General features: G+C 50.3%; 1 protein-coding gene across 1 annotated transcript in view; it reads right to left on the bottom strand.

Moving 5' to 3' along the window:
• Positions 1–19,755, bottom strand: part of GIGYF2 (GRB10 interacting GYF protein 2) — a 1,722,773-nt gene that overhangs the window by 71,385 nt on the left and 1,631,633 nt on the right. The window contains exons 23-24 of the mRNA XM_086942529.1: positions 3,384–3,509; positions 2,854–3,090 (exon numbers count right to left, since the gene is read on the bottom strand). Coding sequence (XP_086798655.1) covers positions 2,854–3,090; positions 3,384–3,509 — 363 coding nt within the window. The remainder of the gene's footprint in view (positions 1–2,853; positions 3,091–3,383; positions 3,510–19,755) is intronic.

Raw genomic sequence — 19,755 nt, forward strand, 5'->3', positions numbered from 1 at the left:
ACGGGTGGATAGGTAAAGGATGGATGGATGGAAGGATGAAAGGGTGGATGGATAATGGATGTATGGATGGATAAAAGGTTGCATGGATGAATGATGGATGGATGTGTGAAAAGGTGGGGGATGAATGATGGATGGGTGGGTGGGTGGATGGATGAAAGGGTGGGTGGATGAAGGATGGATGTATGGATGAAAGGGTGGATGGATATATGGATGGAATAATGAAAGGGTGGATGGATGAAGGATGGATGGAAGGATGAAAGGGTGGATGGATGAAGGATGGATGTATGGGTGGATGGATAAAAGGTTGCATGGATGAATGATGGATGGATGTGTGAAATGGTGGGTGGAAGAATGATGGATGGATGGACGGGTGGATAGGTAAAGGATGGATGTATGGATGGAAGGATGAAAGGGTGGATGGATGAAGGATGGATGGATGTGTGGAAGTGTGGGTGGATGAATGATGGATGGATGGATGGATGTGATGAGGTCTAACAGGTGCATTTATGGTTGTCGATAGTTGTTTATGATGGGGAGTACTAGTTTCTAGAATCTTTTGTCGGAAGGGGGTCCTTACGCCTAAAAAGGTTTTACAAGGGGGTCTCGGCATCAAAAAGTTTGAAGACCTCTGCTGTAGAGTGTTGTGTGGGCTTTAGTACCACCTTTAAAGGTTTATTAAACTATGTTTTTGTATTTCCAGTTTCCGTGCCAATTTCTTATGTAGTCTGAGGACTTTGCATACAGAAGGGCGAACCCTTTCGCACTCACGGGCCTTGCTGAGGCCTGTATTCATCACCGGGGTGGGGTGCTGGGTGAGGAAAGCTGGGTCCCCGGGAGCAGGACAGTGGCGGCGGGCAATTGTCCTGTGTACAGGAGGCCCTTTGCAGGTCTTGGGCCATGCCACAAGCAGGACATCGGTGAGGGCTTCATTAAAAGGGAGGAGAGGTTCTGTGGGGGAGACAACTGGCTAAAGCTCTCAGTCAAGACTTTTATCTTGACTGTCACTAAGGACAACGTAAGGTCCAGTACCTCAGCCGCCCTCACCACCACCATTGAGGAGGAAGCCCTTAGTTCCATAGCCACACTAAGAGGAGAGACTAGGCCAGTGTCTGGGGAGGTGTTCAGACCACTGGCATCCAATAGTTCCTCATACCAGTTGTCCTCTGGTTCTTCTATGGAGTTTAATAGCATTAAGGATCCTCCCCAATCGTACACTTCACAGGGGATGGTGAAAAAAGAAGACCTGGCTCAGACTTGGAAGGTCAAGTTCAGGTTGGCGCTGGAGTAGAGGTTTGTTGACACCTATCTGGCTCCATATCAGAGTCAGGTATGATGATGGTGTTGGTTCCACTGGGAACGACATCAGTGGAACGGGCTCTGGGGAATGTCATGGTCCCACAACTGGTGCTGGTCCAGATCCAGCACCGGATCCAGGGGGGCTGACTTGCGCTGAGGGTGAAAAGATGGCGGAAAACCAGTGGTGGCACCTGCCAAAACCAATGGGGCCTGAAGGAACTCCAGAGTGGTTGGCCCACCCAAAATGAAGTGCTCGGCCTGTAAACTGACTCTGGTCCTTCCACGTGACTGGGACCTGGAGTGTTACAGTCAACTGGCATCCAGGAGCTTCAGGGATCACTCCTTTGTTGTTCATGGCTTTACAGTCCTCACAGGGCTCGGAGTTGTGTGCCAGCTTTAGGCCACAGAGGCAAAGATGGGGGTCTGTTAGAGACACCTGCCTGGGACAGGAACCACAAGGTTTAAACCCCACATGTTTCTTGAGTGACATACCTCGCACACTGGGAGACAAAGCTCAAAATAGGTCAACAAAAATGTAAAAAGAAAAAAAGAAAAAGTAGTCCAAAATGTAGGCAGAGAAAGCTCTCCCTGGGTCTGCATTGATGCGTGGAAAGAAAACAAATGAGGTCAGGGCACTGGAGGGTCACCTATATAGGCACTGCACATGTCACTTCCGGCACAGATGAGCTGATTGACGCCTAGGGAATATTAGACGGTAAGGAATCCGCAGCTAGAAATCGCTAGCAGACGTGCCTTACATAGCCTAATGTAGTCACATGGTGAGTGGATGAAACGTGACTGGTTGTTTCATAGCTGGTAGCACCTGAAATATATCACTGGGTAATAGTTTATTGGATTCAGTGTGGTGCCTAGAGAATACTCATTCATACAGAGAGGATAGCACCTGCAAACAGTCAACGTCCTATAGCTCAACATGAGTAGCATGTGTTAGGGACCATAACATCTATCCGGTTTGGCAGCTTAGTGGACTAATGCGTCCACTGTAGGGGCCTATGTTTGACCTCATGGTCACAGGTTTAAATTCAGACTGGTTCACTCAGCCTTTCATCCTTCTGAGGTCGCTAAAATGAGTACCACTGAGTTGGGTAACAAACATCTGTTATTCAGCGCCAAAGTAGCCTTCTGGGTGAAAGTGCTCTTTACAAATACACATTGTTATCTGAAAAAGAACGATCATTTCAAAAAATAAAATAAAAAATAACATGTTTGGCAATCATCTCAAGTCTGCAGGTTCACCCATTATTACAATCCTAATTTGGAAAACCAAGGCAATGATAAATCCGGTTGATCGTTTTAATGCTGTTCACACATTTTCACTTCTGAACTAGCAATTAACACCATGTGCACGGTCCCATATATAAAGGACAGGAAGCAGAATGCAAAGAATGAGTGGGAGAACAGGTAACAGTAAATGGAAGATGACATTCAAGGTAAGAGGGTGTAGGACAACAGACATGAAAAAAGAATGAACGAGTGGTCCTTTGGAAAAGAGTGTCTAGATCTCCGCAATGTTTCTTTGATTCTATCAATACTCACTGTGATGGTTGTGCTGGTAGTATCAGCAGCAGTGCTGACACAGCTGGTACCACGGGAGCGAGTTTCTTGCTTGTGTTTCTGCATCTGTTTGGCCTCCTCTTTCTGAATTTCAAGCAAAGACTTTGTGTTTTCTGTCCCTTTGGGGATATGACCCCAGCCTGAAAGTTTCTGCTGTTGCTGCTGCTGCTGTTGATGTTGATGGAGGCTTTTCATAAGCTCCCTTTGTTGCTGTGCCTGCTGTGAAATAAGGGGACAGAAGGATGAGGCCACAGTGCTAGCAATCGAAACATAAAACACAAAGCTCTCTTCCATACGGGACACCTACACACAGATACAGAGGATTTCTATATTACAACATAACACTGTGGCTCGCTTTTTGCAGCCAACAGTTTAAGTGCCCGATCGCTATGCATCACAAAAAACAAATAGGAACTATTTCTTCAACATTGTTAAAACTATCAAATAAAACAGTGTATTTTGAAATCATGGAATACAGTTCATGAGGGCATTACTTCTTAATAAAAACAAACCTCTTCTTGCAGCTGTCTTTCTCGTTCCTCCTCTAATTTCTGGATCTCTGCCAAAGAGAGAGAAGACTGGGATGCTGATATGCCTGTTGTGCTGGCTTGCTGACCCCATGTTGATGATGATGGAAGCTGAAAAATACAAAGAACAAAGCGCCAGTTAGTTTTATTACAGTCATAACCAACACTTCTTGTTTTAATAAGAATCAGACTTAGTGAAGGAGGCATCAAAATACATTTAACAGAATGTCTCTACATTAAAATAGGGTTGACACTGTTGAGGTAATAATGCAGTGTTGTTCACTATTACCTACAATTCCACAAATGTTGAATTTTAAAAGCTATTTTTATTACAACCATTTATAAAACAGTCCCCTAACAACTGTTTTGCATCATTTAATGCTTCCCATCCCTGAACCCTTAAAAACCCTTACTAACCCCAACGCTACACATCCCTGAATCCTACAAGCCCTAATTAATCTTCACCACTACACATTCCTGAACTCTAACAACACTTTTTAGCCCTTATATGCACAATTTCCTGAACTATAAAAGCTCCTTACTTCCCCCTTTACATCCCTTTCCCTGAACCCTAAAGACAATTACTGCCACTTAATGCTACAATTTCCCGACCCTGAAAATCCTTATTACCCTTATTTTTACCAATCAATGACCCCTAAAAACATCTTCCAACCAGTTAGCACACTTCCCAGAACCCTTTATTACCCATTTACACTACCTATCCTTGAGCCCTAAAAAAAAAATCACACCATTAATTCCATGAATCCTAATAAACCCTTACTGATACCTATCCCTCAACTCTACAACCCCGTACCCCAGTTATGCACTGACCCAAACCCTAAAAGCCCCCTACTATCCCTTAATGCAACAAAACCCTATAACTTACCAATTATGTACTGCCCTGAACACTCGCATTCCCTGAATTCTAAAAACCTCTTAACTATTCACCCTGCCCAACACCCCGGCCACACTCACGAGGATTATCCTTTGCTCCTGCTCCCAATACATACCTTTGTCCCTATAGCACAAGTTACTACTTGTGTAACAATATATCTGTAAGACACATTAGTTAGTGATAGATTCCTTACCTTAGAATATCCCCAGGCGTCAGACCGGATCCGGAAGGTTTAGCTAGCAGTACCCCTGTGCATAAGTAGGTGGCGTCGTGTGACTCTGCCTCCGCCGCTGGCGTCGTATGCACTGAGATAACGTCACGGAGACTACTTAGGCACCACCTATGCACACTGATGTCAGTTCTGTGCAAAACTTTCCACACCAGGAACGCAGAGCCATGCAAGAAACTGACTATTGGTGCCATGAAACTAGGGCCCTGAAAAGGGATGTTCTTAACCCTAGTAATCAGTTCGCAGAACGGGGAGGATGGGTGGGGAAGAACGGTGAGGATGGGTGGGGCGGTAAGGAATCTATCACTAACTAATGTCTCTTACAGATATATCGTTATACAAGTAGTAACTTGTGCATCTGAAAGATAAACGTTAGTGATAGATTCCTTAACTTAGAATAGATACCCCAGCAATACCAACCCCAGTGGTGGGTCTGCGAATAATATTACACCAGAAAGTCACGGAGAACAGAACGGCCAAAGAAGCCGTCTCTCCGGACTGGACTGTCAAGGTAGTAATGCTTGATAAATGTGTGCAGCAAGGCCCACTTAGCTGCCTGACAAATGTTTGCAAGGGAACGCCGCGTCCCAAGGCAGTAATGGCTGCTGTTGCCCTGGTGGAATTGGCACGCAGCCCCACAGGAAGCTCCTTCTTAGCCAACGAGTAACAGGCTTTGATGCAGAGAACGACCCACCGAGAGATGGCTTGTTTGTGCGCGGCACAACCTTTTTTGGCGCCCAAGTAGCCAACAAAGGGGGGAGGAGCTACGACACCAACCAAGATGGCCACATAGTCTCCCGGCTCCGCTGACCTCCATCCTTCGCTCTATCATCCTGTTGCTCATCCTGATTGCCTGCACCGGATCTGTGTGTGTGATCCGACCCGCACTCCAGTGGTGCAATCCCGGAGTATCTCCGCCGTTGTGAAGCGGAGCTACGTCGATGGTCGCATTGAAGCCTAACCCAGCAGAGAAGCCGGGGACTCGAATGCTGGCTCTGCCGGGTCCGAGTTGAATAACAACGGACTGCTGAAGGTGGTTGGGTCCGGTCTCTGGAACACTCAGACTTTTTGATTGTTTTGTTGCCATCAACTGCCTGGTGCCCTACAGAAGGTGAGGTGACGGGTGACGCACGGTGCTGTGTCGCGGGGGTCCTTGACGTATTCACACCATCGTTCCCCCGGGTCGATGCCTCGCTGCGTACTACTATTCGCTGACCGTCAGTCCCTCATGGCTTACTCCTGCTCCGCTTAATTTTGCCCGGGGAAGGCGCCTCTCCGTGGGGTCCACCATGTTGGAGGACGAAACGAATCTAGCGGAACAGGCTCGAAATGGCCCGTCACTGCGTACGGTGCTGGAGGCACTCATGGCACTTAAGGGAACTATTGCAGTCCAGACTTGCTGTTTGTTGTCTGCGACGGATGGACTCACAGGCATGAGACCGGATCCTGACTCGACGCCCGCGACCGGCAGCCGGCCCGCCTTTCAATAGATGTCTCGGAGGTGTGTTTTAACCCGGCGCTGGAGGCAGTGTTTGCCCCTATTGAAGTGGCTCTACCTGACTGTACTGTGCCAGGTCACTTCACGGAACCGTTGGAACCCCCGATTGTGTATCCCCCGGAACATTTCCATGTAATCCCCATTTTGGAGCCTTCTACTTTCTATCCTTTGTTGTTTCGGACCGTGTCGACTCCCCTCCCCTGCCGGTCTTTCAAGATGGCGGATGGGGTAAAGCTTGGCTTCGGAGGCAGGGAGGGTCAACATTGGTACCAGCCATCTACATCGGGACCTGCAGTTCCTTTCTCATCTGTGTATTCCTGTTCGTTAGACTTTGGCAGTACTTTGTGGGAAGCGATTTCCTTAATTGATGACTTCAGTGCATTTGATCGACGGGGCCAGGGTTGAGATTCTTCTCCGAGTCTCTCATTGTGGCATTATGTTAACGGGATTGTTTTTATTGACCTAACGGAGTCCGGGGCGGGGCTGGCTACGACTGGGGAAGGAGACCGGGAGCCCGTAGAACTATGCCCTCCTCCGATTTCCCTCATTGTGTGGGATTCTTTGCCTTTTCCTTTCTTTCTCTTTCAACTATATTTCGGGTTCTGGTTACTGGGCGACAGGCACGCTGCGAGGGGGGTGGCCGTAGTCATCAGCAGGGGTGCAGGGTGGGGGGGTGTGGGGGTGGGTGTTTCGTTTTTATTTTTGTTCTATGGCCTCTTTTCTTCCTTCTCCTTTCTCGCCTTTTCTTCCTTTTCCGTTTCCGGGTTAGTGTAGTGGGTTCGGCTTTCCTTACATCCTTGTTTCTACATCTGTACCTTGACTTTTCTGAGGTTTTGGTGCTGTGGGGCAGACAATAATGATGGCGTAGACGAATAATAATGTGCTACTTATCCTGATGTCGTATGTCTTAACGCCGCTGACCTACATGATAGCAAACTTATTTTGGACACGGTCTTTTGCTCGCCCCCTTTTGTGATCCGAGACACTGTAAGACACCTGATCCTTTCAACTTATTATATGTAAAATGAAAACCTCTTATCCTGTTTCCGAATTGAACTGCCTTTGCAACCGATGTGCTTTGTGGATGGAGTTCCTATGCTCCCCAGGGAGGCTGGGTCTGAAGTGGGATTGTAATAACGTACTGAAATGCTTAGCGGCCAGCCCTGGGGGGTTGTAGGCCCGTGTCTGCATTTGATTGCAAATGTTAAATAAAGGTTTTCAACAACAACAAAAAAAACAAAAAAAAAAAGTAGCCAACAAAGAGCTGGTCATCTACCCGGAACTGTTGCGCGTGCGTTTCAGATAGAACGAGAGCGCACGTTTTGCGTCCAGAAGGTGGAGCTTCTCTGCCTATCGAAGGATGCGGAGGCGGAAAGAAGGTGGGCAAAGTGATGGTCTGCCCGATGTGGAAGGGTGTGACAACCTTGGCAGGAAAGAAGGACGAGTCCTTAAAACCACCTAGCCACCTTGTCTGGATGAACAGAAAGGAAGTTTGGAAGAAAGAGCCTGGCGCTCACTCACTCTTCTGGCAGAGGTGATAGCTACCAGGAAAGCTGTCTTGAGAGTAAGAAGACTGAAAAGACAGTCATGAAGGGGCTCGAAGGCAGCGCACATCAGAAATGTCAGAACAAGGTTTAGGTCCCATTGAGGCAAGATGAAAAGCACAGTAGGGTATGTGTGCGTAATACCTTTCAGAAAACGGTTAACAACCGGGGTCTTAAAAAGAGAAGGCTGATCAGGGAGCAGTAGAAAGGCGGAGATGGCAGAAAGATAACCTTTGATAGTGCTCAGAGCAGAGCCCTGCTGGGCCAAAGAAAGGAGGAACAGAAGGACCTCGGAAAGAGGGGCAGTAAGGGGATCCACAGCCTTTGCTGTGCACCATGCCACAAACTTGTTCCACCTGCAGGCGTTTACCGTTTTCGTGGAGGGACGCCTGGCTGCCAGAATTACATTTTAGACTTCCGGAGGATAGTCGAAAGCTGTTAACTGTCGCTTCTTAATCTCCACGCATGGAGGTGGAGGGTGGACAGGTTCGGGTGGAGGACCGTCCCCTGCTGCTGCGACAGAAGATCCTCCCGGAGAGGCAGTCAGATCGGGGGATCGATCGACCTGTTGAGTAGTTCGGGATACCAGTATCTTCGTGCCCAATCCGGAGCCACAAGAATGACTCGGGCCCGGTCGAGCCGAATCTTCTTCAGCACTCTTGGCAGAAGTGGTATAGACGGTAAGGCATACAACAGACAGAAATTCCAACGAGCAGAATTGATGACATTGCGCGTTCTCTTCGGTGGCGAATAGATCTAACCAAGGCTCTCGCCACTGCTGAAAGAGCCCTTGATCCACGTCAGAGTTCAGACGCCATTCGTGATCCATCATGCACCGGAGGCTGAGCTCGTCCGCCCTGGCGTTCAGAGAGCCTGCCAGGCGTTGCACCATCAAGGTAATACCTTGATGTTCTAGCCATGTCCAGAAGCGCACTCCTGACATAGGGTCCACGACCCCACCCTGCCCTACTTGTTGTAATACCACATGGCGGTGGTGTTGTCCCTGAACACCTGCACTAAACTTCCCTGGGCAGATGGAAGGAATGCTTTCAGTGCAAGCCGGATCGCCAGAAGCTCCAAAAGGTTGATATGGACCCGGGACTCCGCTGGAGACCAGAGGCCTCTGATCTCCGCCTCTCCCAAGTGGCCTCCCCTTCCCAAATCAGAGTAGGTCTTATCACCGAACAGGCGAGTTCCGTCAAAGGGCAGGTCCATGAGCGAGCCCTGGACGTCCAGGGAGAACCCGGTGGACCGCAACCAGGCATGGTGTCAGAGCACCATGGTCGTGGAAATAGCCCTACAGAGGGAGTCCGCGGTGTCCAAGCCACAACGAATGGCGAACCTAGCTGCGTCCTTATCCTCAGCCACAGCCCGAGCAACACAGTCTGGACCTCCTCCGGACACTGAGGCAACACCTCAGCCACGGAATTCCACAAAGCGTGGGAATAGCGGCCCAGGAGGCACGCTGTGTTTACTGACCGCAGACCTAAGCTGGCCGAAAAGAACAACCACTTGCCAAACTGCTCCAATTTTTTAGAGTCCTTATCCGGCAGAGCCGTGGGAAAGGCACTCTGAGATTTAGAAGCTTGAATGACCAGACTTTCAGGTGTAGGATGAGTGGTCGAAAAGGAAGGGTCACCCGGCGCCGGGCGACGACACCTGGCGACGTTCTTCTCCACCGGGGCCCCTGTGGCGGGCCATGACCAAGTGCCCAACAAGACTTCAGGGAGGGCATCATTAAAAGGCAGCAGCGGCTCCGATGAAGTGGACGCCGGCTGGAGCACCTCTGAGTAGATTAGTCTTCAGGGTCATCGTGGGGAGATCGAGGTGAAGGACCTCAGCAGCCCGACGGAGCACCACCGTATACGAGGCACCTTTCTCCACAGTGGACAGGGGAAATATCCAGGATGTTCTTGAAGTTAAAAAGGATCAAAAAAACAAACCACCTTCTCTGAAAAGACAGAAATCTTCTCAACCATGTAAGACATGGCCATATGGTAAGTATTCAGCCATTGCATCTTAGATAACTTCCGAAGCAGAGCTCACGGGACAACCATGTTCCAACACTTAACATAAGAATAAATAACAACTTCAAAAACTGAGGAAATCAAGACATTAAGTATTCAAAAGAATATAAATCAGACACCTAGAATTGTCAAACAATGTGGAGCACACTCCATGGGGCAAATTCCTATGTGCAGGCTTGGAACACATCACATAATAAAGTTGGCCTGACCGCCTCATCAGGAAGCATACTCCATAAGGTATCCAACGCGAAAGCTCTACGTGCACTGCTTGAATTCAACAAAAAGTGCACTCCACTAAAGTAATAAAAAGGAATGGGCTGGAGAAGCCAGAGACCAGAATAATCAAGAAGTGGAAATTCATTGTACACACAAAAAAGTATAAACTCTTCATACAAGGTCTCATAATTTGCATAAGTACATGATCTATACGAATTGCTGTAACCCAACAGCCATACACACCATCATACTGCACTGCTTCAAAGAAGCATGATAAAAGGCAAACTCCCTAACTGGAAGACACACCTGCAAATGACCTCTTGAACATGAAGCTCGTATTCAGAGGAAAATGTAAAAGTAAAAACATACCTCAGAAATCCTTACCACATAAACTGTTAAAGACAGTATTGAAACAATAACATCTGCTACTCGAAGAAACACCTATCTGGTGTAACTAAAAGGCAGACATGTCAATGCCCTAACCAGCACGTAAAAAGAAAAACCCTGAATTACCTATACAACTCAAGTTTAGGGACAACTAAAGAATACAAACAGAGAAAGAGTACTTAAGACTCTGTATCACTTCGCCTATCAAGGAAGCAACTTAAAGCCAAGTCGGCCTGGGCCCCAAAAAGATTGGCGCAATCAAAGGGCATATTTACCAAAGTCTCATGGATAGCCTCCAAAAAACCTGAAGATCTATGCCACCTCTAATTATTAGCTTTGCTGCCTGAAGGCTATCTTTAATCGGCTGCTCAATATCAGAACAGAGGTTATCTGAAAAAGATGGTAACAGTCTGCAAAGAATCCCACAAAGTGTGCGAAAAACGCTCAAGAACACAAGATGTTTTAGTAGACCTCAAAGCTGATTTAGCAGAAGAAAATATGCCTGCCACATGCATCTTGACTCCTAGACTCTCTATATAATGGAGTTTTAGGCAAACAATCCACATCCTGTGAAGCGGTAGCAACCCGAACTACCAGACTACGAGTGGAAGGATGCCCGAAGAGACAAATTGGGTCTCCAGGGGCAGATGCCTGCAAGATACTGCATGGTCCACCGAGACCCCAGTATCAGGTTTAGCCTACGTTCCCAACAATATTTCGAACAGGGCCTCACTGAATGGAAGAACAGGTTCTTCCCCGGTCTGACCTTGACAAAGGACATCAACCAGAGGGTTGGTGAACTTCACCATAAGCAGTGACAACTCCAAAACTGCAGCCACTCTCCTCAACATATCAGCAAAAGAGGAACTTGCCTCAGTAGCAAGACTAGGAGGGTAGACAAGCCCCGAGGCTGGTGAAGACTACAGACCACTAGCCTCACCAAGTGCAGATATATACATGTCCTCCACTTGAGGTGGAATGATCTCAGAAATGTCCTACAATGGCCCAGAGCCCCTTGTTTCACCCTCCACAACTTGACTCCCATAAGTCTCACCACGAGAATGAAGTGAACATGCCACATTTCCCTCAGTTTGCTCTGTCAACTCGGCACCTGACATCCATCGACGCTGAGAAGGCGATGCTTCAACGCCGATAAAAAGAGGAGGATTGACTTTATCAGCAGCACAGAGTTCAATAGCGAAGTTGGCTGATCAAGAACGGATGCCGAAGGTGGAGACTATGAAGGGCTGTGCACCGCGCTGAAGCGGAGTCGGCCGGTGCCGACCCAATGACTCAGATGGCACCATCAAGGATAAACCCACTGGCTTAACTCCACTCACCTCCTTGGGACTTGAGGCCACTCAAGAGGAAGGCTGGCCCAAAGACTAGGTGTAGAAAGTTATAGTACTCCCTCATCTGGGCCATCGATGCCCCGGTTCCCGGAAAGACAGAGGCGCGGGTGGAGTCGTGTACGGCCTCCTCAAACGGCGAGCATGAGGAGCTGTGGGAGACGGATTCTCCACACGGAAAAGTCAGGGGTGATACAACTTCAAATGCCTGTGCCTACTTTTGGATGGCTCCGGAGAGCGATGTCCATTTTGTAAGGTGAAGCAGAGGCAGTGGTGTCTCTGAGGACCGCGACATATGCACCACCTGTAAGTTCATACAGTGTTCCTTAAGCGCCATCAGCTTCAGCTTCTGGCAGGAGCCTCAATCCTTGGAGTTGTGGTGTTCTTCCAAACACCACATACAAACGAGTGCAGGTCTGTAGCTAACATTTGACGAGTACAAGACCTACAAGGCTTAACACCTGATGACACAGGAAAAAAGGCACACTGTTCCCAATCAACAAAATGTGTTGAAATAGGTCAGAAATAATGGCCTGGGTAACCCGCTTCTCCGGATCCGCGTTGGAGCACAAAAAGAAGAAACGGATGTCTGCACGCCGGAGGGGACTTATTGACTCCACTAATGTCACAACTGGAGTCTACATCATCGAGTTGTCAGGCACCGTCCCTCGGCGCGCAGAGAGAGTGCTGAAAAATTTCCCGATCCAATCTGATGCCTGGGGAGAAGAACGAGTTACTTACCTTCGGTAATGATGTATCTGGTAGAGACGATTTTAGCCGCAGATTCCTTAATGTAGAATTATCCCCAGGCGTTAGACTGGATCCAGAAAAATGTTTGCCCAGCATCCCTGCGTGCTGGGGGGAAATCACCACGCGACTCCGCCCTGACGTCCGCATACGTGACGTTAGCGAGGTCACAGGTCCCACCCCGGCGCGCCTATGTCAGTTTCCCTTGGAGAACTTTTCTGCGCCACAACTCAGAGCATTCAGACAAAACTGTGACAGTATGGGAACAGTATAGGAACAGTGTGCGAAAGAGCAGAAACATAGAAAAGGAATGGTGAGGAACAACACCATAAGGGAGGGGCAGTGCCAAACACTGCAGCACCTAAAGGCAGGGAAAGAAATAAAGAGCAGAGCCCTAGAGACAAAGAACATATGAAAAAATGTCATGGTAACATGTAGCAGGACTACAACCCCAATCAATAACAATGAAGGGAACCAGTCCGGGACAAACAAGGAACGACAAAACTCCAAGACAGCCCCAGCACAGAATATGACATCCCCCATAAGGAACAAGGGCAGAGGCCCGGCCAAAAGACCCCAACCCAGAGGCAGCAGAGAAGCATAGGGGCCAGAATGCCAGCATTGAAAAGGGGGCAGATGGGGGGGGGGGGGGGGAGAAATGGGGTTTGAAGGTAGCCCCAACCTGGAGCAACCAGAGCGTAAGGGCACAGAAGCACCCATAAACCTATCCTCCAATGACCAAAAGGGTGGAATCGTTACAAATAAGCAGGACAAACATTCTGCTAAAAAGAACAAAAGAATGCATTCACAGAAGACATCGCCACCCACAGGGAGGCGAGTGCAGAAGACCAAGCAAAAGGTCCTCGCAGAAGGGGGAGGAAGAGTGGGTCGTTAAGGAATAGGCGGCTAAAATCGTCTTTACCAGATACATCATTACCGAAGGAAAGTAACTTGTACATCTGATAGAGACTACTAGCCGCAGATTCCTTAACGTAGAATAGATACCCTAGCCATACACAGAGGGGAGGAGGGTCCGCGAAGGAACCTCACCCACCTGGATGCAACAGAGGGTCCTACAGGGGACGAGTCCAACAGGGTGAAGAGCCCTGTCTCCCTGGGCAAGGGGAAGCCTCCTCCAGAAGACAACCGACCCCAAAGGGGACTCAGGAAAACAAATACGAGGAAGCCCGTCCTCACTCAACAGGAGAAACAAGGCAAGGCGAAAGGAGGATAGAGCACCCCACGCCCACACAGGGTAAAAAGAAGCTCCGCCCAAGGCCCACGCAACGAAGAGGTGCAACAAAGAAGAAGAGCAACCTAGAGACGCCAAGGAGAAGAGGTTGAGCAAAGGCAAGCCCCCCCACCGGGAACACACCCAGTGAAAAGGGCAGCCAAGCCCATCACAGCCAGAAGGCAATAGACCAGACAGAACAGCGCCGTCAGCAATAAGCAGGCGGAAGCAGAAAGAGTATCCAGAGGCCACCCCGGAAGAACCGTCCAACGCTCCGCAGGGACACACTGCACCCAAAAAAGGGACAAGGAACTCAAGGACCATCACATCCCCCCAGGTAGGAGATGTAGAACTGAGGGCAGGGCCCACTGGAAGAAGCGGACAAGGCAAGGATGACTGTCCCACTAAGTGTCAAGAACGCACAATGGTGCACAAAAACAGTAGGTCGGCACCAGCAAGCACAGCCAGACACAGAGAACACCACGGAACGATGCACTCAGGGCAAGCCAGACGCCAGCCAAAGACAGTAAGCAGGAAGGCGAAGAAGGGCCCGGACACGCCACAGAGAGGAGTCCGCATACACGTCCCAAAAATAGGTGGAACCAGACAAATCCATGACGCCAGGCCGCAGACAGCAGGCCAGGATAGGCTAATAGCGCAGCAACCCCAGAGAAGGATACCCTGGGGCGCAACCCAAGCCATTCCAAGCCATCAGCAAGAGCCTGCACCTGCAACATACCGTAACACCACAGAGAGCAGAGGCCCGAAGACAACCACCGCTCCCCAGCACATGACAGAGCTATATAACAGCTACCACTACCCCATATAGGGTATGTTATGTCCCAAGACATGAGAACCCTCTTAGAAAAAAACTTCTGCAGCAGAGGACAACAGAAAAACTTGTCAAGCAGCCAAAGACAAGCAAATCGAAGGCCTAGTCTCAGGGCCAGCATGGGTTAGAAAACCCAAAGCAAAAACACAGAATCAAGAAGGGCAGGCCAGCAGCCAACAGAACCACAGCCTGAACAAGGAGGACACAGAACACACAACTGGTGCGACCCGCCCAAACGGAAGAGCACCGCACAAAAACCAGATCAACTCACAGGCCACTGAGGGGGAGAAGGTGGAGGAGGAGGAGGAGGCCGAAGCCCCGCCAAGAACCTCTGAATGGCTGAATCCGCAGGAACATGGAACAAAAGGGTGCCATCGAAAGGAAGGTCGACCAGCTGTTCTCGAACGTTCTCCGGGAACACACTGTCCTGAAGCCAGGCATGGCGACGAAGCACGACCGAAGAAGCCATAGCACGACCAAGAACCTCCGAGATGTCCAGAGCGGAACGAAGAATAAACGCCGCCAGCTCTCGGCCATCCAATACATGGTGCATCAAATCAACACAGGCACCCTCCTGAGAAGCAGGAGACATAAGGGACTCCTCCGAGTCCCACAAGCAAGAAGTGGCCCTAGCCAAATCACACAGTGTTGAGGGCCCGCAGAGCTGCACTGGTTGATGCGAATATATTGCGCCCCCAGGAGTCCAGCCAGCGGAGCTCCTGTGACTGGGAAAACAGCGGTGGCAGGGAGGGAAAGGCATTCTGCAAATGAGGGCATCTGGTGGAGGGAAAGACGCAGTGCCAGATGGTGGCGGTGCAGAAGATGTTGGGGCACCGGGTCTCCCATGGCGGGAAAACCCCAAGTCCCCAAAAGCGAAGTTTGGAGCGAACCCTCGACGGGAAGCAGAGCTCCCTACCTCCAGAGCCCTGATGGAGAACCTCCAGAAGATGATCCACAGGGAAATGGGCAGCTGGATCACCCATGCGCAAGATTCCCACAGCAGTGGAAACAGCACGAGCGAAGGCCACACCGCCTTCGTAGAGCCCCGCAGTGGGGTAAGCACCTCCTCAGTAGGCGACGGCGGCAAACTAAGGTGGCTTCCCCCAAGCCAACCGGAGGAAGGAAGCGCCAGGTCCGGAATGGAGGAAGAGGGACCGAGGAGTGGGGGACCTGCGGCGCCTCAGGCGAAGACTGCGGCGACGGCGAGGAGCCGTCCTTAGACGACGTCGGGGAAAAAGCCACGACGTGGCGGCCTGTCTCCGGCGAGGATGAAACCAGCAAGCACTGAACCGCTGGAGAAGAGGCGGCGTCCGGAGACAAGTCAACGGCCCGACGTTGGCCTGGCGCCGTAGAGTCCTCAATCTGAGGCAGGACATAGTCGTCGGCCGGCGCCAGGGGAGACACCGGAATTATCTCCGTCACAGTGAGGGAGACCGGGGCTGGGCCAGGGCCGGAGCCGGGGAAGTGAGGGAACGGCGCTGAAAAGGCATTGACTCTACCTCCGACGAGGCAGCCGCCCGTGTGGAGGGACAAGAGGGACCCGGGGAGGGACGAGGGGTCCCCCGTGACGGAACGAGAAGGGCCCTCCGCCAGCCCCTGCAGCGCCTCCAGGGCCAGCAGCCGCCGGCGCCGAAGCGGCGTCACCTCGGACAAGGCCGCTGCCTGTCCAGAGGGCCATTGGGTGCGACCCAAGCCCCGGCGGCCTCCCGCGACACCACAGGGTCTCCCGCTGGAGTTTGCGGTGAAGCAGAGGCGCCGTGGTCCGAAGTAGGGACCCCCGAAGGGCCGCACCCCAGCAGCACCACATCCTCTGAACCTGGATCCGAATCAGTCGGCGCCGGGGCCAGAGTCGCCGGCGACGCCACGGAGGGCCCCGCACACTGCAAGGGATCAGCTGATGTCCCAGGAGGGGAAGGAGGAAGAAGAAGGAGAAGCCAGCTAGGCCTGCAAAGCCACCGCACATGTCTCCATCTGGGCTCTAGTCGCCCCCACGCCGGGGAACGGCGAATAGGGGGGACGACATGCGGGTCGCACCACTCGCGGAGAGCCAAGCCCCCGACAGGCCGGGAACCAGCCCTCGGGGACAAGCTGCGACACTTACCGACAGGTGAGCGATGCTCTTTCGGCCTGGGAGAAGGATGATGTTGAAGACTGAGGCAACGGTTCCGAAAACCCTCCGCAGGGGCAAGGTGTGGGGACGCCACTGACCTGAGAGAAGTTTCATCCAGCGCTCCCACCGGGACTTCGGTTTCATCTGCTGGCACGCCTCACAATCAGTGGAGTTGTGGTGTTCCCCCAAACACCACATGCAGATGGGGTGAGGATCCGTCGCCGAAATCTGGCGCGCACAACACGAGCAAATCTTAAAGCCGAAGGCATTCGCACACTGTTCCCACACAGACTCAATAAGCAAAAGGGGAAAGGCCTGAACAGGCCAGGAGCACGAACCGGATCTGTGTTGCATGCGGAAAAGGAAATAACTGAAGTAGGCACGCCGGGGTGGAACTTATGTGACTTTGCTGACGTCACGTACACAGACATCAGTGTGGAGTCGCGTGATGCCGTCCCCCCGGCATGCAGGGATGCTGGTCAAAAATGTTGCGGATCCAGTCTCACGCCTAGCGATAATTCGTTAAGGAATCTGTGGTTAGTAGACTATCAGATTAAGTTTTTGTGGGTACATGCTATATTTTGTTTTTGTGTATATCAGTCTGTCATACTGGTTATAGGCCGGGATTTCCCCCGAGAGTTGGGTAAGGGGGATGGGTGGGGGGATGGGTGGGGGGGGGGGGGGGGGGGGGGGAGTGTGGGGTGTGGGTAGATAGGCTAATGTTTGTAATTTGGTTTTTTCACATTTGTCATTTGCAGTGCAGTCATGCAGGGCCAGGTGCCTGGGTGATGAAAATGCCGGGTACAATCATGGTTAATAAGGTAAACGCAGAGGCCAGTGTGGTTATGTCTTGGAATGTTAGGGGGTTAAATAATATTCGCAAATGCTATCAGGTAACAAACTATATGCAACACCACCAGGTGGACATTGCCTTTCTCCAGGAGACTCCACTTGCAGTAAACGCTAAGACGTTGGTATCCGGTTGGGGGGGGGGGGGAGGGGGGCATAAATATTTTGCAGTGTTGATTCATAAGCAGGTGCCATTCTGGGAGGAGGAGGTCTACTAGGATGTGGGAGGGTGTTGCATACTGGTGAAGGGATGTCTGCTTGAGCACTCTGTCCTCTGTGTTGACATATAAGCTCCTAATGTTGATGACCCCGATTTCTTTGACACTGTTCATTCATATATGGAACGTATGGTGGCAGATCACATATATATGGGGGGGGGGGGGGAACTTTAACTTGTTGCTCAACCCAGAGAGAGAGAGAGATAGCACGACACATGCAATGGCTACAAAACCTAGAGCGAGACGGGTGGTGTTGGACACTATAGAACGCTTTGGGCTAGTTGATATATGGAGATATCACAGTGCTGACCGCAAGGGGTACACTCACTACTCAGTGCCACAAACACTAGGACATGTCTGGATTATTGGTGCCTCTCTGCCGGTGCAGTGCTGTGGGTTGACATAGTTGCCCCACTACTGCGTACGTTACCAGATCATTCTCAAGTATTGGTTAAACTGAAGATTCCCAGAGCGGGGGTGGGGTGGGATGGGGGTAGAATAGAGCGGCTGTTGTGATTTCCTGATATGGCCCTGAGGGACACTGTTTTTGCATCAGAACTAAGAGAAGCCATAGTTGAGTACTTTGAAATAAACGTGGGGTCAGTGAAAACTAAGGCCACGCTGTGGGAAGCCTTTAAGGCACATGCTAGGGTGTATTTCGAAGAATGCTGGGGTGCTCGAAGATCTGCGCGGCAAAGAAGAGCCGATAGAAACACAGCTCCTTGAGATAGATCGAAATACAGACGCTAATGCTGTCCCCCTCTGATCTACAAAAACGGGGAATGTTAATGCCAGCATTTAGGGAGACTGCGGAGCAGGGGGCACTTTTTTAGGCAAATATGCTGTTGCAAGGCGATACAGTAGGGTGAGTGACCTGGTAGGACAGTAGCCAGAATGATGCAACAATCCCGCAAACCCACTTATAAACTAAATTAATTCAGAAAGGATCAGGAGCGAATAACTGGCACAGTTGGGATTTTAGATGAGGTACTTGGGTACTACAAAACTTTATACACCTCCAAAAGCACCAACATCCCCCTGGACACACAGTGATTACCGTGATGAGATATCATTGGTCTGGATGGAAAATGTTCACCAGGAGTTCCTGGCTGAACCCTTCATGGAAGATGAGGTGACTGAGGCTATTAACGCACTGGACGGTTCCAAGGCACCAGGGCTAGACGGGTTCATGGGCTGTTTCTATAAAAAGTACAAAATCCTACTTACGCCCCTTCTCATTGACTTGTACCAGGAGGTAATAGAGACAGGAGAGCTCCCAACCACGTTGCGGGAGGTAGTCATAATCTTATTGCCCAAACCTGGAAAGGACGTCCAGAAATGTGGCTCATACCGACCTCTTTCCTTCCGAAATTGAGATAATAAAATATTAGTTAAGATATTAGCCACTAGGATTGTATTAATTGTGGAAAAGTTGATCTCTCCAGCACAGTCTGGTTTCATCCTCCATAAATCGACGGCTCTCAATCTCCGTACGCTGTTTGCTACACTACATCGGATATCGCCGCTGGTACTGGCGGCCACCCTCCTCAATGCTGACAAAGCATTTGACTCGCTTGAATGGCCCTTTCTGTATACCGCTCTGGGGAGGCTGGGAGTAACGGAGCGATTCCTGGCAGTAGTCAGATTGTTGTACACTGTCCCCACAGCATGTATTTGTCTCAACAGTACCCTAACCAGTCCATTCCAGCTCTCGCTTGTAATGCGTCAGGGTTGCCCGCTATCCCCCTGTTATTCGTAATTGCGGTCGGCCCCCTGGTGAGACATCTGTTGGAAAGGTATAGTCACCGCAGGCTGCAATTCAATACTGGCCCTCTATTACTCACTCTATATTATCCTGTATGTACGTAACCCGGACGATAATTTGACACCTCTACTCCGGGAAGTGACTAGGTATAGACCTAAGTCGGGCTTGTGCATCAACTGGGAGAAGTCAGAAGTGTTTCAATTGACCCAAGTGAGCTGTTGCAGGATGGGAGACTATCCACTATCCTGGTGCGATGACTCCGTAAGATACTTAAGTGTCCATATCCACAGACAAAAAGATTGCATCCTCAAACTGAATTACGGCCCGGTGGTTGAAAAGTTGAAATACAACATAGAAAGTTGGCTAAAACTGCCCCTATCGATGGCTGGAAGAATAGCCTTAAATATAATGGTGGTACTACCACAATTTTTATATCTTTTCCAAAACATCCCGATTCCAT

Source organism: Lissotriton vulgaris, chromosome 11 (genome assembly GCF_964263255.1).
Source record: "Lissotriton vulgaris chromosome 11, aLisVul1.2, whole genome shotgun sequence".
In the NCBI taxonomy this organism is placed as follows: Eukaryota; Metazoa; Chordata; class Amphibia; order Caudata; family Salamandridae; genus Lissotriton; species Lissotriton vulgaris.